Source organism: Phyllobates terribilis, unplaced genomic scaffold (assembly GCF_046119375.1).
Source record: "Phyllobates terribilis strain yellow unplaced genomic scaffold, ASM4611937v1 Scaffold_9__5_contigs__length_417890890, whole genome shotgun sequence".
NCBI classification, from domain to species: Eukaryota; Metazoa; Chordata; class Amphibia; order Anura; family Dendrobatidae; genus Phyllobates; species Phyllobates terribilis.
In genome coordinates this window covers 69,882,664-69,904,872 of record NW_027362769.1, presented here as the reverse complement: position 1 = coordinate 69,904,872, position 22,209 = coordinate 69,882,664, and the positions used below count along the sequence as shown (strand labels likewise).

The following is a 22,209-nucleotide window of genomic DNA, read 5'->3' as shown; positions in this document are numbered from 1 at the left end:
TTCTTTTCAAAAAAAATTTGTGAGACAGAGCTCAACTATGATGTTGGGAATCGTGAGTTGTTGGCTATTAAACTCGTGTTCGAGCATTGGCGACATTTTTTGGAGGGGGCTCGACATCCTATACAGGTTTTCACTGATCATAAGAATTTGATTTATCTGGACGCTGCTAAACGTTTGAATGCCCGTCAGGCTAGGTGGGCACTGTTTTTTGCCCGGTTCAATTTTTCCGTAACCTTTGTCCCGGGGACAAGGAATGTTAAGGCTGACGCTTTGTCTCGTAGTTTCTCTCCAGCGGTGAATACTGAGAGGGATGAGTGTATTTTGCAGAAAGGGGTGGTGGTGGCCGTATTGGATTCTGAGTTGGAGAATAGCATCCTAGGAGCTCAGAGTGCGGCACCAACTAACACTCCGTGTGGTAAATTGTTTGTGCCTAGAGCCTTGAGGAGAGCGTTGTTTGTTGAATGTCATGAGTCTCAGTTGGCGGGTCACCCAAGGATTTCGTAAACTAGGAAGTCTATCGGTCAGAATTTCTGGTGGCCAGGGTGGCAAAGGGAAGTCATCAAGTGGGTGCGTAAGTGTTCTGTGTGCGCTAGGTCGAAGGCCTCTCACGCTCCAACTGCGGGGTTGCTATGCCCCTTGGAAGTTCCTAGTTCGCCATGGACGCACCTTGCCATGGATTTTATCACCAATCTGCCTTTGTCGGAGGGTTTTTCTGTCATCTGGGTTGTTGTGGACCGGTTTAGTAAAATGTCTCATCTGGTTCCATTCAACAAGTTACCTTGCGCCAAGACTCTTGCTAAGGCTTTTGTGAAGGAGATTGTTAGGCTTCATGGTGTTCCCACGGACATTGTTTCCGATAGAGGACCACAGTTTGTGGCTCGCTTTTGGCGTGCTTTTTGTGACAGATTGAAAATTAATTTGTCATTTTCGTCGGGGTATCATCCAGAGTCCAATGGACAGACTGAAAGGAAGAACCAGGATGTTGAGCAGTTTTTGAGATGTTTTGTGGCAGACAATCAGTAAATGTGGTCAGAATTTCTACCACTTGCAGAGATTGCCCTTAATAATCATACTTCTTCCTCGGATGGTTGTTCTCCTTTTTTTTGTTGTACTGGCAGGTATCCATCTTTTGGTCCATTTTCCAAAGTTGGGGCTGCTGTACCGGAGGAGGACAATTTTTCTGGTGATTTGGAGAGGGTTTTGACCAGTGTACGTCTGAACCTTAAAGAGGCTAACAGGAGATCAAAAAGGTATTTTGACAAAAAAAGAAAGGAGTCCTTGTTTGCTGTTGGGGATATTGTTTGGTTGTCCTCTAGGAATCTTCATTTGAAAATTCCTTCTAAAAAACTGGGGCCTAAATCTGTGGGTCCTTTCAAAGTGGTTCAGATTGTCAACTCGGCAGCAGTGAGGTTGGGCATTCCCTCATCCTGGAGGATTAATTCTGTGTTTCATGCGTCGTTACTTAAGAAGGCGGACACGCCTGATAAGCAAGCGAAGCCTACTGTTCCTCCTGTTGATGAGGACGGTGAATTTGAGATTTCTCGCATTTTGGATTCCAGGTGGCATAGAGGAAGATTACAGTATCTTGTGTCCTGGAGAGGTTTCGGCCCCGAGGATAATTCCTGGGTGAAGGCTGAGGACGTCTCGGCCTCAAGGCTAATTAAGGCTTTTCACAGGAGATTTCCTGGTAAGGCTCGGCCTAGAGGATCCAGAGGTGAGGTACTGTTAGAATCTATGTTGTTTTACTATCGGCCATCTTGTTGTGGTTTGCTGGCTTCTAGTCTTTTCCTCTGGTGCTGGGTTTCTTGGTCACTTGATCTCTGCACCCTTTATTACTCAGCACCTGGTTCTCATTCTCCGCTGGACATCAGTGTTGTAACGCTCGTGCTCTGGCTCAGTTGCCTTGTTTAGTTTTTCTTGCTTTGGACTATTGTTATCCTGGGACTTCTTGTTCCACCAGTTTTGTTTCCTTTAATTTTCGTTTCTGCAACTAACTTTTCTGTTAGGAGGTCTCCTGCTTTTGTTCCCAGTCCTTAGATCTTTTAGCGACCCCTTTCCCCTTCCTACAGGTCTTCGTTTTGAGTTCAGTGCAGGAGTACTGGTGGGGCTATTCACAAGGAATAGGGCACCCACCCCAGCGTAGGGTAAAGCTGAGTCTCAGTGCAGGGACAGCTTTTCCCTCCTAATCCTTAGTTCTAAGTTGCAGAACATAACATGCACGCCATTGCCGCAGCACTTGCGCTCCTGTATCGGGCCCGGCGGGAGAGTACTCTGAACCCGCCGAGTGCCGATGCCAGCCCCTACTTCAGCTAGATGTGTGTTCTGACACACATCTAGCTGAAGTGTATTGCAGCGCACGAAATGCCAGGCCCGTGCGCCGCAATACACGCTGCTGGCCAATCAGAGGCCAGCAGCTGAGGTCAGCGTACATACGACTAGGCGCGTAACAGTGACGTCATACGCTCCCGTCGTTAGGACGCTGAAATCAGCTCCCGGCTACAGGAGAGGACGTGGTGCGGGAGAGGAAGGAAGGCGAGTAGGAGTTTTTTTTTCTATATGCGATGAACAGCGGTGTCGGCAGGGGGGGGGGACATATACATGGATTAAGGGCAGCATGCATACATACAAGGATTGGGGGAGGCAGACATACAAGGATTGGGGGCAGCATGCACACATACATGGATTGGGGGCAGCATACATACAAGGATTGGGGGCAGCATACATACATGGATTGGGGCAGCATATATACATGGATTGGGGCAGCATACATACAAGGATTGGGGTCAGCATACATACAAGGATTGGGGGCAGCATACATACATGGATTGGGAGCAGCATACATACAAGGATTGGGGGAGACAGGCAGGTTGAATTCGGCGAATATCAATTTGTTTGGCGAACTTTTCCGAACTGAACATTAACATGTTCACTCATGCCTACTGACTAGTCCTCCAGTTATAAACTCCTGATGATAAAATAATGATTTTATTAAACCTACAGAAATGTGCCCAGTAATTGACTCATTGATGGAATCAGGGGTCTCTATTTCTACATTATGCTGTTCTCAGATTAAGTGGCAAAATCGTGACAGATTCCCTTAAAATGTTAAAAATGAATTTTGCATCTGAAAAACACAAAATAAATAAAGTACAGACCATGACAAGCGGTTTATTTTGCAAAACAATCACTATACAGCAACAAATACAATTGCAAATTGGATTGAAAAAACATGAACTAACTACCACCAGCCATTCAATAAACACCTCCCTATGTTTACGGGCTTTAAAGGTATCAGGTAAATGCACAGATTTGTAAATCACACCCCTCACAATCCAAGACAGAAGTGATGGACTGAATTTTCTATCCCATTGCTAAAGTTGAACTTTTTTTTTTTTTTTTGGTACAGCATACTTAAGACCTCAACTTCTTACCCTGTAAGTCTATGGTTGTCACATTGACGCCATGCTCAGTTATTATTTTAACATACTTGCCATACATTTTTGATCATTTTATCAAAGTTATCTGCTATTAAAATATATTTTCATCTTCTGTCTAAAGGCAAATTGCGCTAATATTAGATGTATATTAAGTATCGGCTTTCATTTCATTTTGCAGGGTGTCTAGCATTCATGGAGCCCATGAGTCAGAACAGACAAATCATTTACAAAGGTCTTCTACTTCAATAAAGTAGAAAAGTACAAATATTTCCTGTACCTAAACACAAAAAAAAAAATTATTTTCTAAAGCCCTCTGCTTTACACACCTAAAACTAGGTTGTCGTCTCTATGGACTCATTTAATGGTATTTGGCCCGCAAACACAATTACAAAATGCTTTGACACCACTTGTTATGAACATTGTCCTAAAGTATTGTGATTCCTTTACTAGTACACTGTACTACCTTTAATATGTAAACTACTAAATAACTAAGTTAATCAGCCATGTTAAAGGGGTCTAAGGTTGCCCCAGTCAGGGTCTAAGAGGGTAATTGAAAACTTGATGCTAAGTTCCAAAACAAATACAGCCATGGACTTTTGAACCACAGAGGAGCCCAATCATTTGTTTTAGGGTACTTAAAGAAAAAGGAACTTGGTCCATCTTTCTAAAAATGCAACTCAATTTAAGAGGGGAGTCCTGCACATGTTTTTGCCACCCAATAGTCAACGAGTGGTTGAGGGACTGGCCCAAGTTTCATAATAAAAGTACAAAGGGAGAAAAAACAGGCCATTCTGTTCTGGGTGCTAAAAAAAGGCACCATAATGGTGGGTCTAATTTGATCTAGTTATGGGGCCCCCTCTTTTCAGTTTATGTTACTTCTTACAATTGTTTATTTGGGGGCTCCGGAGTTGAGGGTGCTGTGATCAGTTTATTATCAAGGGACCATTCTAACAAAAAGGATTGTTGAAAGCGGACAAGCCTCTCAATAGTTTATTTGTACGCTGCCCAGTTCTATATTCGATGCTTTATACCCTCTAACCCTATAGACCAGACATAAATCATCATGTAGGCTTTTGCTATAAACTCTACGTCATAACAATACCCTGTTACTCTCTGCTACTATACAAAATTAATTTGTTAAAGGCAGGCTGACCAACCAGAACAGGAGCATTCAATTCAATGTTTCTTCATCAGTAAAAAGGGAAAGAAAGAAGCTCTTGAACTTCTGGTAACTAACTAATCATCAAGAACTAAGACTTTACAAACCGGAAACATTAGATACATCACTATCACATTGCTGCTTCGAAGACCAATGAGGAGATAAAAGACAAGCAGCAAAACCAGACATGGGTTACTACCTAAAAGAGACATTTTCAAATTAAACTTTTATGGATATGTCTTCCATTTCTTATAGATATACAGCAGGTCCCACCTATGGGGCCTGCAACTATATGAGGAACAGTAGTTGGCTGAAGCACGCTGGACTTTTTCTGTAACTTTCATAGTACTTAGAAGAGAGAGCCATAAGCATGAGCCCTCTCCATCCATTCTCCACCTCATCAGGGATCCATATTAATATAACTTGTTGTCCACTGTGCCAATTTATTGTACAGATTAATTGATTTTTACCCTCAGATTTTTATGTAAAGCTGACAGTCACCAGAATAACCTGTAACACTACATAATTAGAGTTCTACAAGGGTTCCTGGCCAAGTAAACTTCATTAGTCTTCTGGTACTGTAAACTGTACAATGGGCCTTATATCAAAACTACCTTTGCTACCATTAACAGATTTTTATGATGAGGCCAAAAAAACTTAACTTCTGCAAAAAAATCTGATTAATGGCACAATTAAAACAAGTCTGTACTAACAAACATGGCGCTATGAAAATAGTTTAAGAGAATAACGAAGGCCATCTTCACCCTGCTCCCGGCATATAAGTCAAACTTACCAATGGGCTTCCATTGTGTTGAAGGCAAAAAGAGTGTTCATTTGGCCTCTGTCAGACAGGTATAAACCAGGGATACCATTTTTTGCTTTATGTAGGTAGACTGCATATTGATAAAAAAAAATGTAAATATCACTTGATGTACATTTTAATTTATAGTGGAAGCCTATGGGTAATGTGATTATGCCTATACAATGGAATCCGTCTAAGGAATGTATTAGGAGATCCTCCGGAGAATACCTCCAACACACACTGCATAATGCAATGGTAAAAGAGTCCGATGAAGGTCCCCTACATAGGTCCATCATCCCAAAAGATATGATTTTACGCTACAATTTGGTGGTTTACTTTTGTCTAAAAATACTTTATTTTACTTGGAATTTTTCATTTGGCAAAGTAAGGAACTACATTCTAGTACTTAAATGAGGAAAGTGGCTATCTTAATTACTACAAATTACTGTTTTTCCTTACTTTGCAAAGGCATTTAAATGATAATTGTTTACATTTATCTAACCACTAAAAAACTATTACCTGCATTTAAATATTTATCTCAGATTCCTAACCAGAGATGTGCGAATCTCTTGAAATTTTAATTTGCCGAAATTTGAATTTCTCAAAAAATTTAATTTACATTGAATATATTTTTGCAAATCTCAATACTGGAAAGCTTGTAATTGCCTGGAAAATACACGTGGGGGAGAAGAGAGAGAGAACCCAACTGACCAAAAGAGCTTACATTCTACCCTACAAATGAGAGAGAGGATCTTGCGGACAAAAGAGCTTATACTCTACAGACAAGACAGAGAGAGAGAAGACCCCACTGACCATAATAGCTCACACTCTACAGAAGAGAGAGAGGACCCCACTCACCATAAGAGCTTAAACTCTACAGAAGAGTGAGAGAGAGGCCCTTGCTGGTCACAAGAGCTTACTCTCTACAGGAGAGACTTCCCATTGACTTTGGAGATGGAAAAGAACTCTGCTGTACAATCCGTACTCCTCTGGGAACCATTAATCTGTGATGGCCCAGGTACTGACCACCACTACACAAAGTATGATAATAAGTAGGATGTCATAGCTGCAGGGCATTATGGGTAAGCCCATGTGGCAATGCAAAATAACATCAGCCTGCTCTCCGATGCTTCAGCAATGTGGGAAATGGTACCATAAAAATGTTCAAATTCGCATGAATCCGCTAATTTCAGGAAATTCATCTCGAACTTGATCCTATGCTAATTGATCCGCTCATCTCTAGTACTGACCTTTCATCTAATTTCTTAGATTTTTTTTCTTTCACTGATTTTTTAAATCGGTCTCTGGAAATTCTGATTTATGTAGTATTCGTAGCATTCTGTATATTCTAGGTACTAAACTTGGATACATATTTTAAATTATTTACGTTAGTCCTTGAATAATAGTGGATTAGCCGCCATACTGTATATTCTACCACTTCTGGTTTTGGCAGTAGGAAGCCTATGGGAGGTCTTACACAGTTTGAAAATGAGTAATCATCTTAAACTCAGACTTTAGAATTTACGATGATTTGGTGTTCTCATATTTAAGATCATGTGTAGCTGACACTAGAATTAAAATATGCTTGGCCTCTGTCTTCTTGGGTTCGTTAGTATATTCTTACTAGCCCTTTGCTGCAGATCGGAGCAATGTGTTAAAGTAGTGAGTTCACTTAGTTACCATCTTAGAACGTTTGTAGGTCTTCACACTTCTCTACCCAGAATCAGAGTGATGTTCAACTTTAGCAAGTAGAAAAATAAAAAAATCAGCAACACTTTGTGACTGGATCTTTGCACATAGAAAAGAAAACAGGAACCTTTAGGATTAAAAATCAACTCACACTTCAGCCCTTTCGAAATGAGGAGCAAGAGAAAAGCAGTCATTGACAAAAACAGCTCATTTTTTTTTGGAGCAATCCAGCTTAAAAAGAAAAATTAAAACAGCCAATGCTTCTTAAGACCCCAAACAGAGCAATTTCATGCTAAAGAGCTTTGCTGTGTTTTTTTTCTGAGTTTCTTTTAAGTACACATTTTTTTTTTTTTTTTTACATTTTGCATTTTTTACGTAGGAAAAAAAGAAGCTTTCCTAATATTAAATTATGCCTACCTAAAACTGCTTTACCAAATGGTGCAATAGACACAGATACTGTGAGTAAGAAATGGATTTTTTTTGTTTTTGTTCAAGTATATGAAAAGGTTTTTGGGAGAATGAATGAAAACATGGCCACAGAGAAATATATACATCTAGATTAATAATACTGTATCAAACGGGTGGAAAAAAGGTGTTGGAAATGTTTTGCCTATGCACAAAGCTAAAGTTTTCTGTTTATGGCCTCTGCTGCTCGTAAGGTCTGCGATGCACAATATTACAAAGCAAAGCAGGCATTCTAGTAGCTGAAAGACCGTTAAATATACAGGTACTAGTCATAAAATAAGTGCGTTAACAGCTGCTCCCTTTCAATGCTGCTCCCCATTTTTTTTCAAAGCACTCTCCTCCAATAGGGAGCATTTCTCCCACTGTACCAGCATGACCGTCTAGACGCTAACAAGAATTGCTTATTAATGTTGGATCGTGTCTTCTTCATGAAACGTTTCGCACCTCGGCCTTTCGCAATGCAGAAAGCTTCAATGGGGTTGTTAGCTTGGGGGACTGGGGTTTTGATAGAACAAAGAGCTTGACCACTATCTGAACTGAACGGGAAGATGAGCAGCCACTCTAACAGGACATGGCTCTTACGCAAACTTTGTTCGGGTGGCTGGCAGGCACATGTTGAAATAACACCAAGTATTGTAGGGCTCCATGCAAGACTAGTCAAGAGCAGTGATAAGGACTTGGGTGATGCTTGGAAAGTATCCTAATATGTGACGTTTGGTCTTCTAATTCCTGTGGTAGATGACAAAGTATGACCAGTTACTATCTGTCTACTGTTATCCTAGGATTTTTTTTTTTTTACTGCCAGTAACATAATGGGAAAATCTGGCAACTTCACTCAAAAAGTTATGTATACAATGAAAACCTACTTGCGTATAGGTTTGGCATTATGTGATATTTGCTCGTAGTGTAAAAGGATCTGAAAAATGAATGTGACACCTGCTTTGAGCCCAAATCCTGCCAAGAGCTCATGCGTAAATAATTTCATTATTAATATTATTATTATTATTTAAGATTAGCTTCATACACTGCTAAAGGTATAACACATTCATAAGCCCTGTTTGGCCAGAGCTGCAGTGACGTCTTCTGCTAGGGTTGCAAGCTGTGGTGATTCTAGCAGGTTGATGCTTCCAGAAGAGGACACATTGCTGAGACGCCGTGGAGAGGCAATGCTAGAAGGACCTGGAGACTCTGTCACTATATCAGCACCGTGGTCAACTCGGGCCTTGGCTTGCTCTCGGAAATGCAATTTCTGACTGTCTATCTGTCAAAAAAAAAGAAAAGTTATCAGTATATTCTTTTACCAGTGCAGAAATCTATACTCTGATTTAATCTTCAAAGGATTTTTTAACACCTACAAAGATTTAACTCCATAGATAAAAAGCCATTACATTGCACTGGCAACCCTAGTACTGTTAAAGTGAATCTGTCACCAGGTTTTGGTACTTAATCTGAGAGTATCATGATGTAGAGACAGAGACCCTGATTCCAGCGATGTGTCACTTACTGGGCTACTTGCTGTAATTTCAATCACTGTTTTATCAGAAGGAGATTATCACTCGAGGACTAGTAAACCTGCTGCCATAGAGTCCTCTATAATCACAAGCTCTGAATAACCCCGCCCCCACCACTGATTGGCAGCTTTCTGCCTATGCACAGTATACACAGAAAGCTTCCAATCAGTGGTGTGGGCGGGGTTATACAGAGCTCAGTATTGAGAGAACTGTTACATCTGCAGCAGATAAACCAGTGATTTTATCAAACCTGCAGCAAGTAGTCCAGAAAGTGACACATCTCTAGAATTAGGGTCTCTGCCTCTACATCGGGCTGCTTTCAGATGGGGTAGTCAAAACCTGGTGACAGATTCCCATTAAGTGCTTGGGTAATTGCCCACATGTATTTAGGGGTTAAATAAACCACACTAATAAAATTAATTAAAAAGTTATTTTACTGGATAGGGAATAACTTACTGATCACTGGGGTCTGACTGGTGGGAACCTCCAATGAATCCACAATGCTCTGGAACCAGGGAACCGTGCTCTGCATAGCCCCATATTTAATAGAATGGTGGTGCACATTCTCGCTAGTCATTTTCAATGGGACTGATGGATATAGCAGGCAGTTTTATAAACAATGAATGAAGTGGCGGCAGACCATGCACACCTTCGATCCATTCAATACAGGGTTCCAGTTATTGGGATCACTGGGGGACCCAGCAGTAGAGATGAGCGGTATTCAGCTGGGGGCTGATATTAGTAGCCTGGGAAGCTCCATGGGTATTACCCCCTTACCAGGCTTCAAACATCTGCCTCAACCGTCTGCTTAACCTCTGCTAGAGACTAAAATTATGGGGAACCCCACGTCAATTTTTTTTTAATAAATCCTTTATTTTAACACTAAATGACAAGTACAGTAACCAATACTGTCACTGTACTTATTATATATGTGACTGACATGTTTCTATCTATCTAATCTATGTGTGATGCTCTATTCTCTCTTTTCTAAATTGTCGGTACCGGTTTATGCCGCTGCTGAATTGCCGGCTTTTCATGTTTCACTGTGAGCACTGTTCCCATCGATTTGGGCAACCACAGTAATGCCACAACCACCATGGCTGTGGAATTACAGTGAGTGGCAGACAATCCCTCCATGATTGGTGCTCTAAATAGCGCCAGACATGCAGGACGGGGACCCGAGCTCCCACCCGAGCATCTCGAAAGTACTCGGCGAGCTCCGAGCATCTCGAGTACTGAGATGCACGGGCGAGTACCGAGCAATGGCGAGCATGCTCGCTCATCACTAATTAATAGTATTAATGTGAAAAAATCCAGTTACGCTTTTGGTGCATGAACAGTTATCGAACATAACCTCGAACAGCCGAATTTTTTGCAAATCGTTCGAGTTCGTCGAACGACTCGAACACTGCCCAAAACAGCTCGAATTTGAGATTGGCGAACAGTTAGAGTTGAACACAGCTCATCTCTAGTAGCAAGTAACCGGAACGCCCCCTCAATGTCTGTTTTGGCCATTAGGGTGCCCCTTCCCAACTTCTTGACCCGCCTGATTGCCTTGTTAAAGGAGGTACAGTATATACTACTGCACTTGGTTCCACGTCGATGTTGTCGTTTACTGACCTGCCCCTTGGATATGACAAATGGTGGATTAGTCCGAATGTATTGGGTTCCGTTTTTGGCACGACTCCCAACGCGGATACCACTACGTCTTGTAAGGAAAGTGTTCTGAATGGAACCGCCATTCTACCTAAAGATATTTCTTTTTTTAATTTTCTTCTCACGACGTCTGGGTGTTGGTAGGCTGCTTTTAGATTTTTACTCCAGCCTTTCTTGATTTTAGGAGGGCATAACATGCCTATATCTGTGTCTCCTCCTCCTTTTACTCCTCCACCTCTTTTTTTTTTCGCATGACTATATGTACTTGTCACTTTTCCATGTGTTAGTTGTGTCTTCTGAGCAGTTTGTCAGCTTTTGGACACCTTTGAAGGTGTTTTCTATGTGTTTTCTATGTGTTTCTATGTGTTTTTGTTTGCCTGCCATTGGTTTTAACGGCGTTCGACGGTGTTCGACGAACATGCCAGTGTTCGATGAACCGAACCGAACCCGAACACTACGGGGGTGGCTCAACACTACCCAGCAGTTGGACCCCTAGAAATCAGTAAGATAATTTATTATCTTGGGAATAACCCAACTGTGTAAGATCATCAGACAAAAAAACCTTTATGATGGAGTGAAGGGGACAGAGTTTTGAATCTGTAGATTTTATTCTCTAGAATTTCATTTTGTGTATGTTCTGCCTCTTTCTTCTTCCAGAATCTTCCTACTCCATAGACTTCTACAGGCAGCAGTTGTAATTTGATCCCTTACTGAAAACAGCACTGAGGTCAGATTTGTGCCGTTTGAGAGTGGGAAGAAATGACTGATCATTGGGGAAAGAGGCATTATACTGTGATAAGATATATCACAAAGTTTTTATCTTCACTTGTGCTATTGATTTATGGGGAGAAAAAAATAAATGTTTAGTAACTCTTTAGGCAACAATTTTAGTTTCTCACCTTGATATTCCCACCACCAGGAATGTGGTGAGCATTATCTAGTGAGCCGATCTTTGACTGGGCTTTTTCCTTGAAATCCAGTTTAACACTTTCAATCTTAATATTTCCACCACCTGCACAGAATAAAGAATGAGATTAACTTATTGAGGTAAAATAATGCCCGTGATCTGTCACTGATATAGACACGAGGCAAAATACAAAAAAAAAAGGATTCTGTTGTAATATATTTTGCTAAACGACCAGCTAAGTGTAAGGTTCTGCTCACATCACCATTCAATGAATAAGGCCACGTTCACAAGTTCAGTATTTTATATCAGTATTTGTAAGCAAAACCAGGAGTGGAACAATCAGAGAAAAAGTATAATAGAAACACGTCACCACTTCTGTATTTATCACCCACTCCTGGTTTTAGCTTACAAATACTGATGTAAAATACTGACCAAATACTGAACGTGTGAACATTGCCTTACACTGATGGATCTCATTGTTTAATAATAATGGGGTACGACAGGTTTCATAAAAAATTCCAATTCAACAAACCCCATTATATGTCATGGAGTCCGTTCTTCCTCCCATAGCAAATTAGAACATTTTTTTTACGAATTACACAAATTATTCAGTGGTTCAGATACATATTTATACAATGTGGATTATTTAAATACTTTATTAATGGTCTGCTTGACTCACTCCAAATTTTCAAACCAGCAACTAAGCATTTATGATTACTAATTCTTACACACTATTGATGGAGATCAATGCAAAATGAAAGATTTAACCTTTATTATTTTTTCCTTTATTTAGTCTGATTAAATATTTGTAGGATTTCTCAAACACTAGAGACTTATAATGATAATTGTCCAAGTTAGGATACCTAAATAAAATGTATGCTATTGCTGTTTGGGCAACTTGAGTGTCCAAAGTAAATTAGCTCAATACAATTCTTTCTTTACTACCATTGCTGTCAGTCAGACCCCAAAGTATCATTTCATTTTCTGTCCAGCAACCATAGCAAAAGGCTAAAAGCCATCGCTGTGCTATTGTATTTGTGCTGTGTCAATCAAATTTTTCTCTGCTGAAAATGGATCCCAGTATAAATTGGTCTCTTGTGGTCAAATTTAAAATCTTGATCAATTGTCTTTCTAACCTTCTTACTTAAAGTCTGAAAAAATCAAACGTCAGCTGAGGTTTGACAAAATACAGTTATTATGGGGGATGTAATCAGTGTTACTTTATGATTTATTCCCTTGTGGGTATTCGGTTACATGCTATGTTTTACTTTTCAATTTTTCAATAGGTTCGTTGACCGCTCAGCCAATGAGATTAAGTGTTGTTCAGCAGTTAAAATTGTTGCCACCTTTTCAAAATTATGAGTAAACAACTTTGTTTCAAGCATATGATGCTTGTTCAAACTCACTTGTGGGTGTGGGCAATATGAAAATCACACCTGACACCAGATAAAAGAGAAGTTGACTCAATCTTTGCATTTTGTGTCTGTGTGTACCACACTAATTATGGGGAACAGAAAGAGGAGAAGAGGACTGTCTGAGGACTTGAGAACCAAAATTGTTGAACAATATCAACAATCTCAAGGTTACAATTCCATTTCCAGAGATTTTGATGTTCTTTGGTCCACGGTGAGCAACATAATCAAGAAGTTTACAATCTATGGCACTGTAGCTAATCTCCCTGGATGTGGACAGCAGAGAAAAATTGATGAAAGGTTGCAACACAGGAAAGTCCGGAGGGTGGATAAGCAGCCCCAATCAAGTTCTAAAGAAATTCAAGGTGTCCTGCAGGCTGAGGGTGCATCAGTGTCAGTGCAAACTATCCGTTGACATTTGAATTAAATGAAACACTATGGCAGGAGACCCAGGAGGACCTCACTGCCTGCTGACACAGAGACATAAAAAGCTAAACTGCAGTTTGCCAAAATTTATATGAGCAAGTCTAAATCCTTCTGGGAAAGCATCTTGTGGACAGATGAGAACAAGATAGATCTTTTTGGTAAAAACATCATTCTGTTTACCAAAAATGGAATGAGGCCTACAAAGAAAAAAAACACAGTACCTAAAGTCAAATATGGTGAAGATTCAAAGCTGTTTTGGGGTTGTATTGCTTCCTCTGGCACTGGGTGCCTTGACTGTGTGCAAGGCATCACGAAATCTGAAGATTACCAAAGGGTTTTGGGTCGCAATGTAGTGCCCAGTGTCAGAAAGCTGGATTTATGTTTTCCAGCCGAACAATGACCCCAAACACACTTCAAGAAGCACCCAGAAATGAATGGAGACAAAGTGCTGGAGAGTTCTGAAGTGGCCAGCAATGGCTCCGGATCGAAATCCCATTGAACACCTGTGGAGAGATCTTAAAATTGCTGTTTGGAGAAGGCACCCTTCAAATATGAGAGACGTGGAACAGTTTGCAAAAGAAGAGGGGCCCAAAATTCCAGTTGAGAAGTGCAAGAAGCTTATTGATAGTTATAAGAAGCGATTGATTGCAGTTATTTATTCCAAAGGGTATGCAACCCAATATTAAGTTGAAGGTGTCAATGATTTTGTCTGGCCCATTTTTGGGGTCCTGTGTGAAATTATATCCAATTAGCCTATTTTTTCTCTGTTTTTTTTGTGTTGTTCCAATACTCACAAAGGAAATAAACATGTGTATAACAAAACATGTGTAATTTCAATAATTTTCTGGGAGAGACACTTCATTCTTGAACAATTTCAAGGGTACCAACACTTTCGGCCATGACTATATCATCCTTTGTTGGGTGAAGAGAATGGGGCATCAGACTGCGCTGCTCGCCGGTCAGAATTATGTACCAGAGGAATCCAAGTCGATGTAATGAAATAGCTATGATGTTGACCCATTCGTTCTTTGTCAGCACCCGGCTGCTGCTCCTGACAAAGAACGAATGGGTCAACATCATAGGTTCAAGCACTCCACTAGCTTGTAAAATTTATTTATTCATTTAACTACTTTTTTAATATATTTAAAAAAAAAATAAATCTGCATTTATGTTTCTAAATGTATGAGTAATGTTTTTAAGTGATATACTCTATTATGCTTTATGATTGTTTTGTGTGTGCTTTACGGTGTATACATGCGTTTAGTCTGATTCCCCGTCCACTGGGTGTGGTGATTTTTTTGAAGGGAGGCGTCTCCATGTGCATTCTTTTGCTATAAGTAACAGACCCTGTATGTGTATATGTATAGACTGTCCTGCGGAAGTGGTGTGATCACCACGAAACGCGTAGAAGTAAAGTCTATTTCATCATTACATCGACTTGGATTCCACTGGTACATTATTCTGACAGGCGAGCAGCGCAGTCTGATGCCCCATTCTCTTCACCCAACAAAGGATCATTGCTTCGGGGTTTGCAGCAGTCGCCAATGCTAAGTACAGTGGTTGTGTCTTACACAACCCTAATAGGTGAGTGAATTTGAATTATCTCTCACGAATATTCCTTTTATCTCGGATAGGTCAAAATTAGGCCTATTTACGTTGGAAAAGAGAAGGCTTAGGGGAGACCTCATAAACATGTATAAATACATCAGGGGGCAGTACAGAGATCTCTCCCATGACCTGTTTATACCAAGGATGGTGACAAAGACGAGGGGGCACACTATGCATCTGGAGGAAAGGAGGTTCCTGCACCAGCATAGAAGGGGATTCTTTACGGTCAGAGCCATGAGACTCTGGAACTCTCTGGGAGAGGAAGTGGTGATGTCCAACTCACTTAATGAGTTCAAGAGAGGCCTGGACGCCTTTCTTGAGAACAATAAAATTACATCTTATGCTTAGTGATAGTTAATTAATCCAGGGATTTAATCTGACTGCCAGATTGGAGTCGGGAAGTGAATTTTTCCTCAATGATGTAAATTGGCCTATACCGCATGTTTTTTTTTTGCCTTCCCCTGGATCAACGCTGCGGAATAGCTGCAGTGCACAAGAAATAGGCTGAACTGGATGGACGCTTGTCTTTTTTCGGCCTTATAAACTATGTAATAAGACCCTATGAGCGCTTTATATTCCTTCTAGTTACCTTGGTACAGGGCCATGACTATATGTGAGGTAACATGATTTACCAATCAGCGGCTCGATCCTGTACTATATAGCTGCGCCTAGACTTAGAAAACCATAGGGTCACACAACAAAATGTCTAAGATCATGCAACATTTGCTATACGTAGTTATGAATGTAATCACCTTCAAATCTGAAGTGATTTCCTTATGTGGCCGGAGCCCGTTCTTAAAGAATCCAAATCAAACATTTATGTAGAGTATGCTACCGCCTTTTTAAGGGAACTGCATGTCATTTATGACTATTTTTTACTGTTAAACATGCTATTTACTTTGCAGGGTACTGTTGCTTTTAAAGAGAACCTGTCAGCATGATTTTGAAAAGTAAAGGAAAGACTTGGCTGTAACACAGAATAAATTGATACCTTTTGTGAAGAAATCTGCTTTGTGGTTCTTCTTTAATCACCATTTGAAGTTTTCTGCTAATTAGATTTCGGTGCACAGGGGCCGGATTGTATGCGGGGTCTTCTCCTCCCTGTCTGTAATTTCCCGGCCCCTCCGGCCTTCAGTGACAGAGGAGGCAGGACACTGAAAAAGCAGTGACCTGTTATCCAAAGACTGGAAAATGATTGCAGGAATAATGGGTTAAATTCTGCGCTGGTTGTCCGGAAGAAGAAGTTTTGCTACTTCAAAATGCATAGACAAACCACATATTTATCTCCTGGATCCTTGGCTCCATTCATCCTTAATCCTTTGTGTGGCAGAATTTAACCCATTATTCCTGCAATTGTTGTTTTTCCTCTGTTGGGTCTGCAGCAGTCTATGGTTGTGGTACACAACCTCAAAAGGTGAGCAGTGTTATCTTACTCCTATTCCAATTTATTCAAATAAGACCCTATTTGCACTATTGTTCTACCATCCTTCTTACATTCAAAGACCGGAGGCAGCGAAGGGGTTGGGGAATCACAGACAGGGAGGAGAAGACCCTATACAGTCCAGCCCCTGTGCACTGAAATCTAATTAGCAGAAAACTTCAAATGGTGATTAACAAAGAAGCACAAAGCAGATTTCTTCACAAAAGGTAACAATGTAATCATTATTACAGCGCCAGTACAGCCATATATTTACTTTACATTACAAAACTGTGCCGAGAGGTTCTCGTTAACCTTATAATGATGATAAGAAAAGGGACTGTTAATATTAATCATTTTAGTAATCATTTTTAGAAATGTCAAAGACACATTCAGTGCATTAATTCCAGTAATTCAAACAATGTATTTACCACAGCAGCATCACACTGTGCCACTCCGAACAGGACTGCTCATGGATGTCCACCGGCGACCTCCAACGAGGCACTGTGCATGCACTAGTTTCTAACACCATATGCAGTGTTATTTAGTAGAGGTCGCTGGGCATATGCCCCTTCATGTTCCGGACCAAAGAGTTGCACCGCGAGGGGGCAGCACATTTGAAATTAGGACATATGCGCTGCTGCGGTTAATACATGTAATACATTTTGTGAGTCAGCAGATTAAATTTACATTTTGTGGACATTTGTAAAAGGTGGCCAACCCCTTAAATTGCCACGTTGAGCGATAGTTTGCATTGTGCTCAATTCCTCATACAGCAGCCAATGACATTTGGGGCCGCTAGGGTTAAGTTGAGCACCATGGCTGTGGTTATATATGGCCTCAGCCAAAGCAGATAAGGAGATGAAGACTCTGACCAGCACATGAGCCATGACGACCAGGCTGAGTATCTAGCAACTAGGCTCAAGATGACCAGATCAGCAAACTAGGAAAATTGAGGTCCCTGGCTCGAGAAGAATAGGTGATGGACACTATGGCCGTGGCAGCCAGGAGGATTCCCCATTGTATGACATCAGGTGAGAGGAGTGACAGAGTACAGTCATGGCCAAAAGTTTTGAGAATGACACCAAAATTATATTTTCACATGATCTGCTGGCCTCTGGTTTTTATTAGTGTTTGTCTGATGTTTATATCACATACAGAAATATAATTGCAACCATATTATGAGTACCAATAGGTTATATTGACAGTTAGAATGAGTTAATGCAGCAAGTCAATATTTGCAGTGTTGCCCCTTCTTCTTCAAGACCTCTGTAATTCTCCCTGGCATGCTCTCAATCAACTTTTGGACCAAATCCTGACTGATAGCAGTCCATTCTTGCATAATCAAAGCTTGCATTTTGCCAGAATTTGTTGGTTTTTGTTTGTCCACCCGTCTCTTGATGATTGACCACAAGTTCTCAATGGGATTAAGATCTGGGGAGTTTCCAGGCCATGGACCCAAAATGTCTATGTTTTGTTCCATGAGCCATTTAGTTATCACCTCTGCTTTATGGCAAGGTGCTCCATCATGCTGGAAAAGGCATTTTTGGGCGCCAGACTGCTCTTGGACGGTTGGGAGAAGTTGCTCTTGGAGGACATTCTGGTACCATTCTTTATTCATGGATGCGTTTTTAGGCAAGACTGCGAGTGAGCCGATTCCCTTGGCTGAGAAGCAACCCCACACATGAATGGTTTCAGGATGCTTTACAGTTGGCATGAGACAAGACTGGTGGTAGCGCTCACCTCTTCTTCTCCGAATAAGCTGTTTTCCAGATGTCCCAAACAATCGAAAAGGGGATTCATCAGAGAAAATGACTTTGCCCCAGTCCTCAGCAGTCCACTCCCTGTACCTTTTGCAGAATATCAGTCGGTCCCTGATGTTTTTTCTGGAGAGAAGTGGCTTCTTTGCTGCCCTCCTTGAAACCAGCCCTTGCTCAAAGAGTCTCCGCCTCACAGTGCGTGCAGAAGCACTCACACCAGCCTGCTGCCATTCCTGAGCAAGCTCGGCACTGCTGGTAGTCCGATCCCGCAGCTGAAACAGTTTTAAGATACGGTCCTGGCGCTTGCTGGTCTTTCTTGGGCGCCCTGGAGCCTTTTTGACAACAATGGAAGCTCTCTCCTTGAAGTTCTTGATGATGCGATAGATTGTTGACTGAGGTGCAATCTTTGTAGCTGCGATACTCTTCCCTGTTAGGCCATTTTTGTGCAGTGCAATGATGGCAGCACGTGTTTCTTTAGAGATAACCATGGTTAACTGAAGAGAAACAATGATACCAAGAACCAGCCTCCTTTTAAAGTGTCCAGTGATGTCATTCTTACTTAATCATGACTGATTGATCGCCAGCCCTGTCCTCATCAACACCCACACCTGTGTTAATGGATCAATCACTAAAATGATGTTAGCTGCTCCTTTTAAGGCAGGACTGCAATGATGTTGAAATGTGTTTTGGGGGTTAAAGTTCATTTTCTGGGCAAATATTGACTTTGCAAGTACAGTAATTGCTGTTAAGCTGATCACTCTTTGACATTCAGGAGTATATGCAAATTGCCATTACAAAAAATGAAGCAGTAAACTTTGGAAAAATTACTATTTGTCTCATTCTCAATACTTTTGGCCATGACTGTACAGACTGAGATGTGTAGCATATACATCAGGTGAGAGGAGTGACAGAGTACAGACTGAGATGTGTAGCATATAACGGACTTTGGATGCTCTTATGGTATTTTTATGAGATGCCTAAGTTAAATTTCCAGAGTGTCACCAAGTCAATAACTACATACGGGCAGTCCGTTATGTTATCTTTGCAAACTCACTATTCTCCAGCCATCCAGACTACATACCCACATAATAATGGTGTTAACAGTCATTACCCCTTTGAAATAGCTCTCTTGAGGGGTGCATCCGTCAGGGATATATATAACATATGAACAAGGCTCAGTGGTTAGCACTGCAGCCTTGCAATGCTGGGGTCCTGGGTTCAATCCTACCAAGGACATCATCTGCAAGGAGTTTGTGTGTTCTCCCCATGTTTATGCTGGTTTCCTCTCACACTCCAAAGACATACTGATAGGGAATTTAGATTGTGAGCCCCAATGGGGATGATGATGATGTCTGTGAAGCTCTGTGGAATTAATGGTGCTATGCAAGTGAGTAACATAAATAAGGTTCATGGAGAGCATGAACAGAGCAAGTCATGCTCTCCATCCCACCATTCTGAAGATAAAAGTGGGTCTTTGAGAATGGACCCATGTCTATTGTACAGTGTCCATTTTAGGACATGATCAGATATCAAAATCAAACATCAGTCAGTCAGTTTGATGCTAAATACCCTGTCTGATAAGTGACTTTTACAACTATAATAAAAAAAAAAAAAAAAAGTAACTGTTCGCTGATGGGACTTGAACCCAAAATTCTGTGTCCCAAAGCCAGTGCACTAACCACTAAGATATAAACTCAGTTGTTAAAACATAGCAGTTTTATTTGCTTATATGATTTTCATTGCAAACTTGTCTATAACTCATTGGGACTTATGCACAGACTGCAAGCAAGCCAAATTCAAATGATGTTTGATTTTGATGTGCGAGTCTGATGTGTGACTTTCTTCAAACATCAGTCACAATGACTTTTAGTCACCCTGAGTATTTTCATGGTGAATGTCATAAGACAAGAAAAGCTGCCACTTGACTGGATAGTGCAATGGTAAGGAATCAGCCTCTGAAGCTACAGTGTTAGAGTTCAAATCCCAATAGGAATAATATATATATGTTTTTTAATTATGCCTATTTAGCACACAAACTACAGGGGTGTTTTACTTTTAATATCTGACACTCTGATTGTCATCCTGATGTGTTAAGAGTTTCAGACACGCTGTCTATTTGCATGGTAAATTACACAGCCAAAGTAAATTGGGGGCACTAATTTACTACATATCTATTTCCAAGAGACTCCAAGATGCCTTACCATTGTGCTTTCCAGTCAAGTGACAGTACCTGGCAGCTTTTCTTGTCTTATAACATCAACCGTGAAAATACTCAGGGTGACTAAAAGTCATTGTGATTCCGATTCTGATGTTTGAAGAACGTCACGCATCAAAATCAAACATCATTTGAATTTGGCTTGCTTGCAGTGTGTGCATAAGTCCCAATGATTTATAGACAAGTTTGCACTGAAAATCATATAACCAAATAGAACTGCTAGCTTTTAACAATTGAGTTTATAGCTTAGAGATTAGTGCACTGGCTTTGGGATACAGAATTTTGGGTTCAAGTCCAATCAGTGAACAGTTTTTTTTTTTTTTTTTTATTATTATTATTATTATAGTTGTAAAAGTCACTTGTCAGAATCACTCGTCAAAATCACTCATCAAAATCATTTGTCAGAATCACTTATCAAAATCAGTTCTCAGACACGGTATTTAGCCTCAAACTGACATCATTCTGATGTTTGATTTTGATATCTGATCATGTCCTAAAATGGACACTGTACTATTGGACATTTATAGGAAAACCATTTGATTGCCAAAAATGTCTCAGATGACACAATCCGTATAAAGACGATTGAAAAAATATCTAAAGATAACATACAAACTCCATGCAGGTGTTGTTCTTGGTTTTGTTCAAACCCAGGACCCCAGTGCTCAAAAGCAACACTGCTAACCACTGAGACATTTTTCTAAAGTGCCATATCCAACACATATTGAGCTATACAGGCAAGTTATATTTTTACTTCTGGTTAATACATTTGAAATGTGAGGAAACATATTTGACAAATTCTAAATTGTGTGTTTGTCTAATGTGTTTACATTATTATTACATTAAAGCCAAGTTCACACATTGTGGATTTGACATGGATTTGCGGTACGGATTCTACAGCACAAATCTGCAGCAATTTACAGTACAATACAAGTAAATGGGTTTTTCAAAAATCTGCATGAAAATGAAAGCATACTGCTGATTTCAAATCTGCAGCACACTCATTATTATGCTGATTTCCATTGCAGTTTTCACATTATTCAATGCTTAGAAAATGGAGTAGGGTGAAATCCACAGCCAAATCACAAGGAAATCCGCAAGATACACATAAGGATTTGTCACGGATTTATACCCAAATTCCCAGCTGAGATTTTCCGCAATGTGTGAACCTGCCTAATCGTTACAAAAAATGAGAATCTTTTACCTGGTCTATGACGAATGTTCCTCAGAGATCCACATTTTGATGTTATATGACTAAGGTCAATCTTCTTGCTAACAATCTGTATCTGTAACAATAGATTTGAGAAACAAAGTTAGTTATATAGAAAGTGAATCTGGATGACCCCGGAGAGGATTAGACAAGGAATTACAGAGTCAAGAATTGATTCATGCTATAGTGGTAGTGAATACAGACAGAGGTCAGAGGTGCAGCAAGTAATGAAACAAGTAGTCACATTATATTCAGAAGACATCAGTTAAAGTGATTTAAATACACATTATTAATATAGGAGTAAGGGATTCATCTGACCTTCAGCCATCATTCTATTTGGAGGACAATGTCCTCAAAGTAAACGACTGTGGATGGACCTTCTTCTTTCCCATTACCTCTTCCTTTAAAATTCCTCTTTACCCAATGATGTGTATAGGAAAAATTTGTACTTCTAACTGTGGTTGTGTATGGGGTTGTCCTTTTCCAGATGTTGGATTAGGACATATCAGCATTTCCTACTTCGAAGCCTCTTCTTTAG

At 40.4% G+C, this 22,209-nt stretch overlaps 1 protein-coding gene across 13 annotated transcripts in view; it reads right to left on the bottom strand.

Moving 5' to 3' along the window:
• Window positions 1-3,152: 3,152 nt before the first annotated feature.
• Window positions 3,153-22,209, bottom strand: part of MAP2 (microtubule associated protein 2) — a 304,763-nt gene continuing 285,706 nt past the window's right edge. For 12 of the 13 annotated variants that reach the window (XM_073646562.1, XM_073646567.1, XM_073646566.1 and 9 more), the window contains 3 exons: window positions 21,666-21,747; window positions 11,619-11,731; window positions 3,153-8,813 (listed from right to left, as the gene is read on the bottom strand). In XM_073646562.1, the coding sequence (XP_073502663.1) occupies window positions 8,598-8,813; window positions 11,619-11,731; window positions 21,666-21,747 (411 nt within the window). In that variant the 3' untranslated portion in view covers window positions 3,153-8,597. The remainder of the gene's footprint in view (window positions 8,814-11,618; window positions 11,732-21,665; window positions 21,748-22,209) is intronic. The other variant, XM_073646569.1, reaches the window with a different exon arrangement.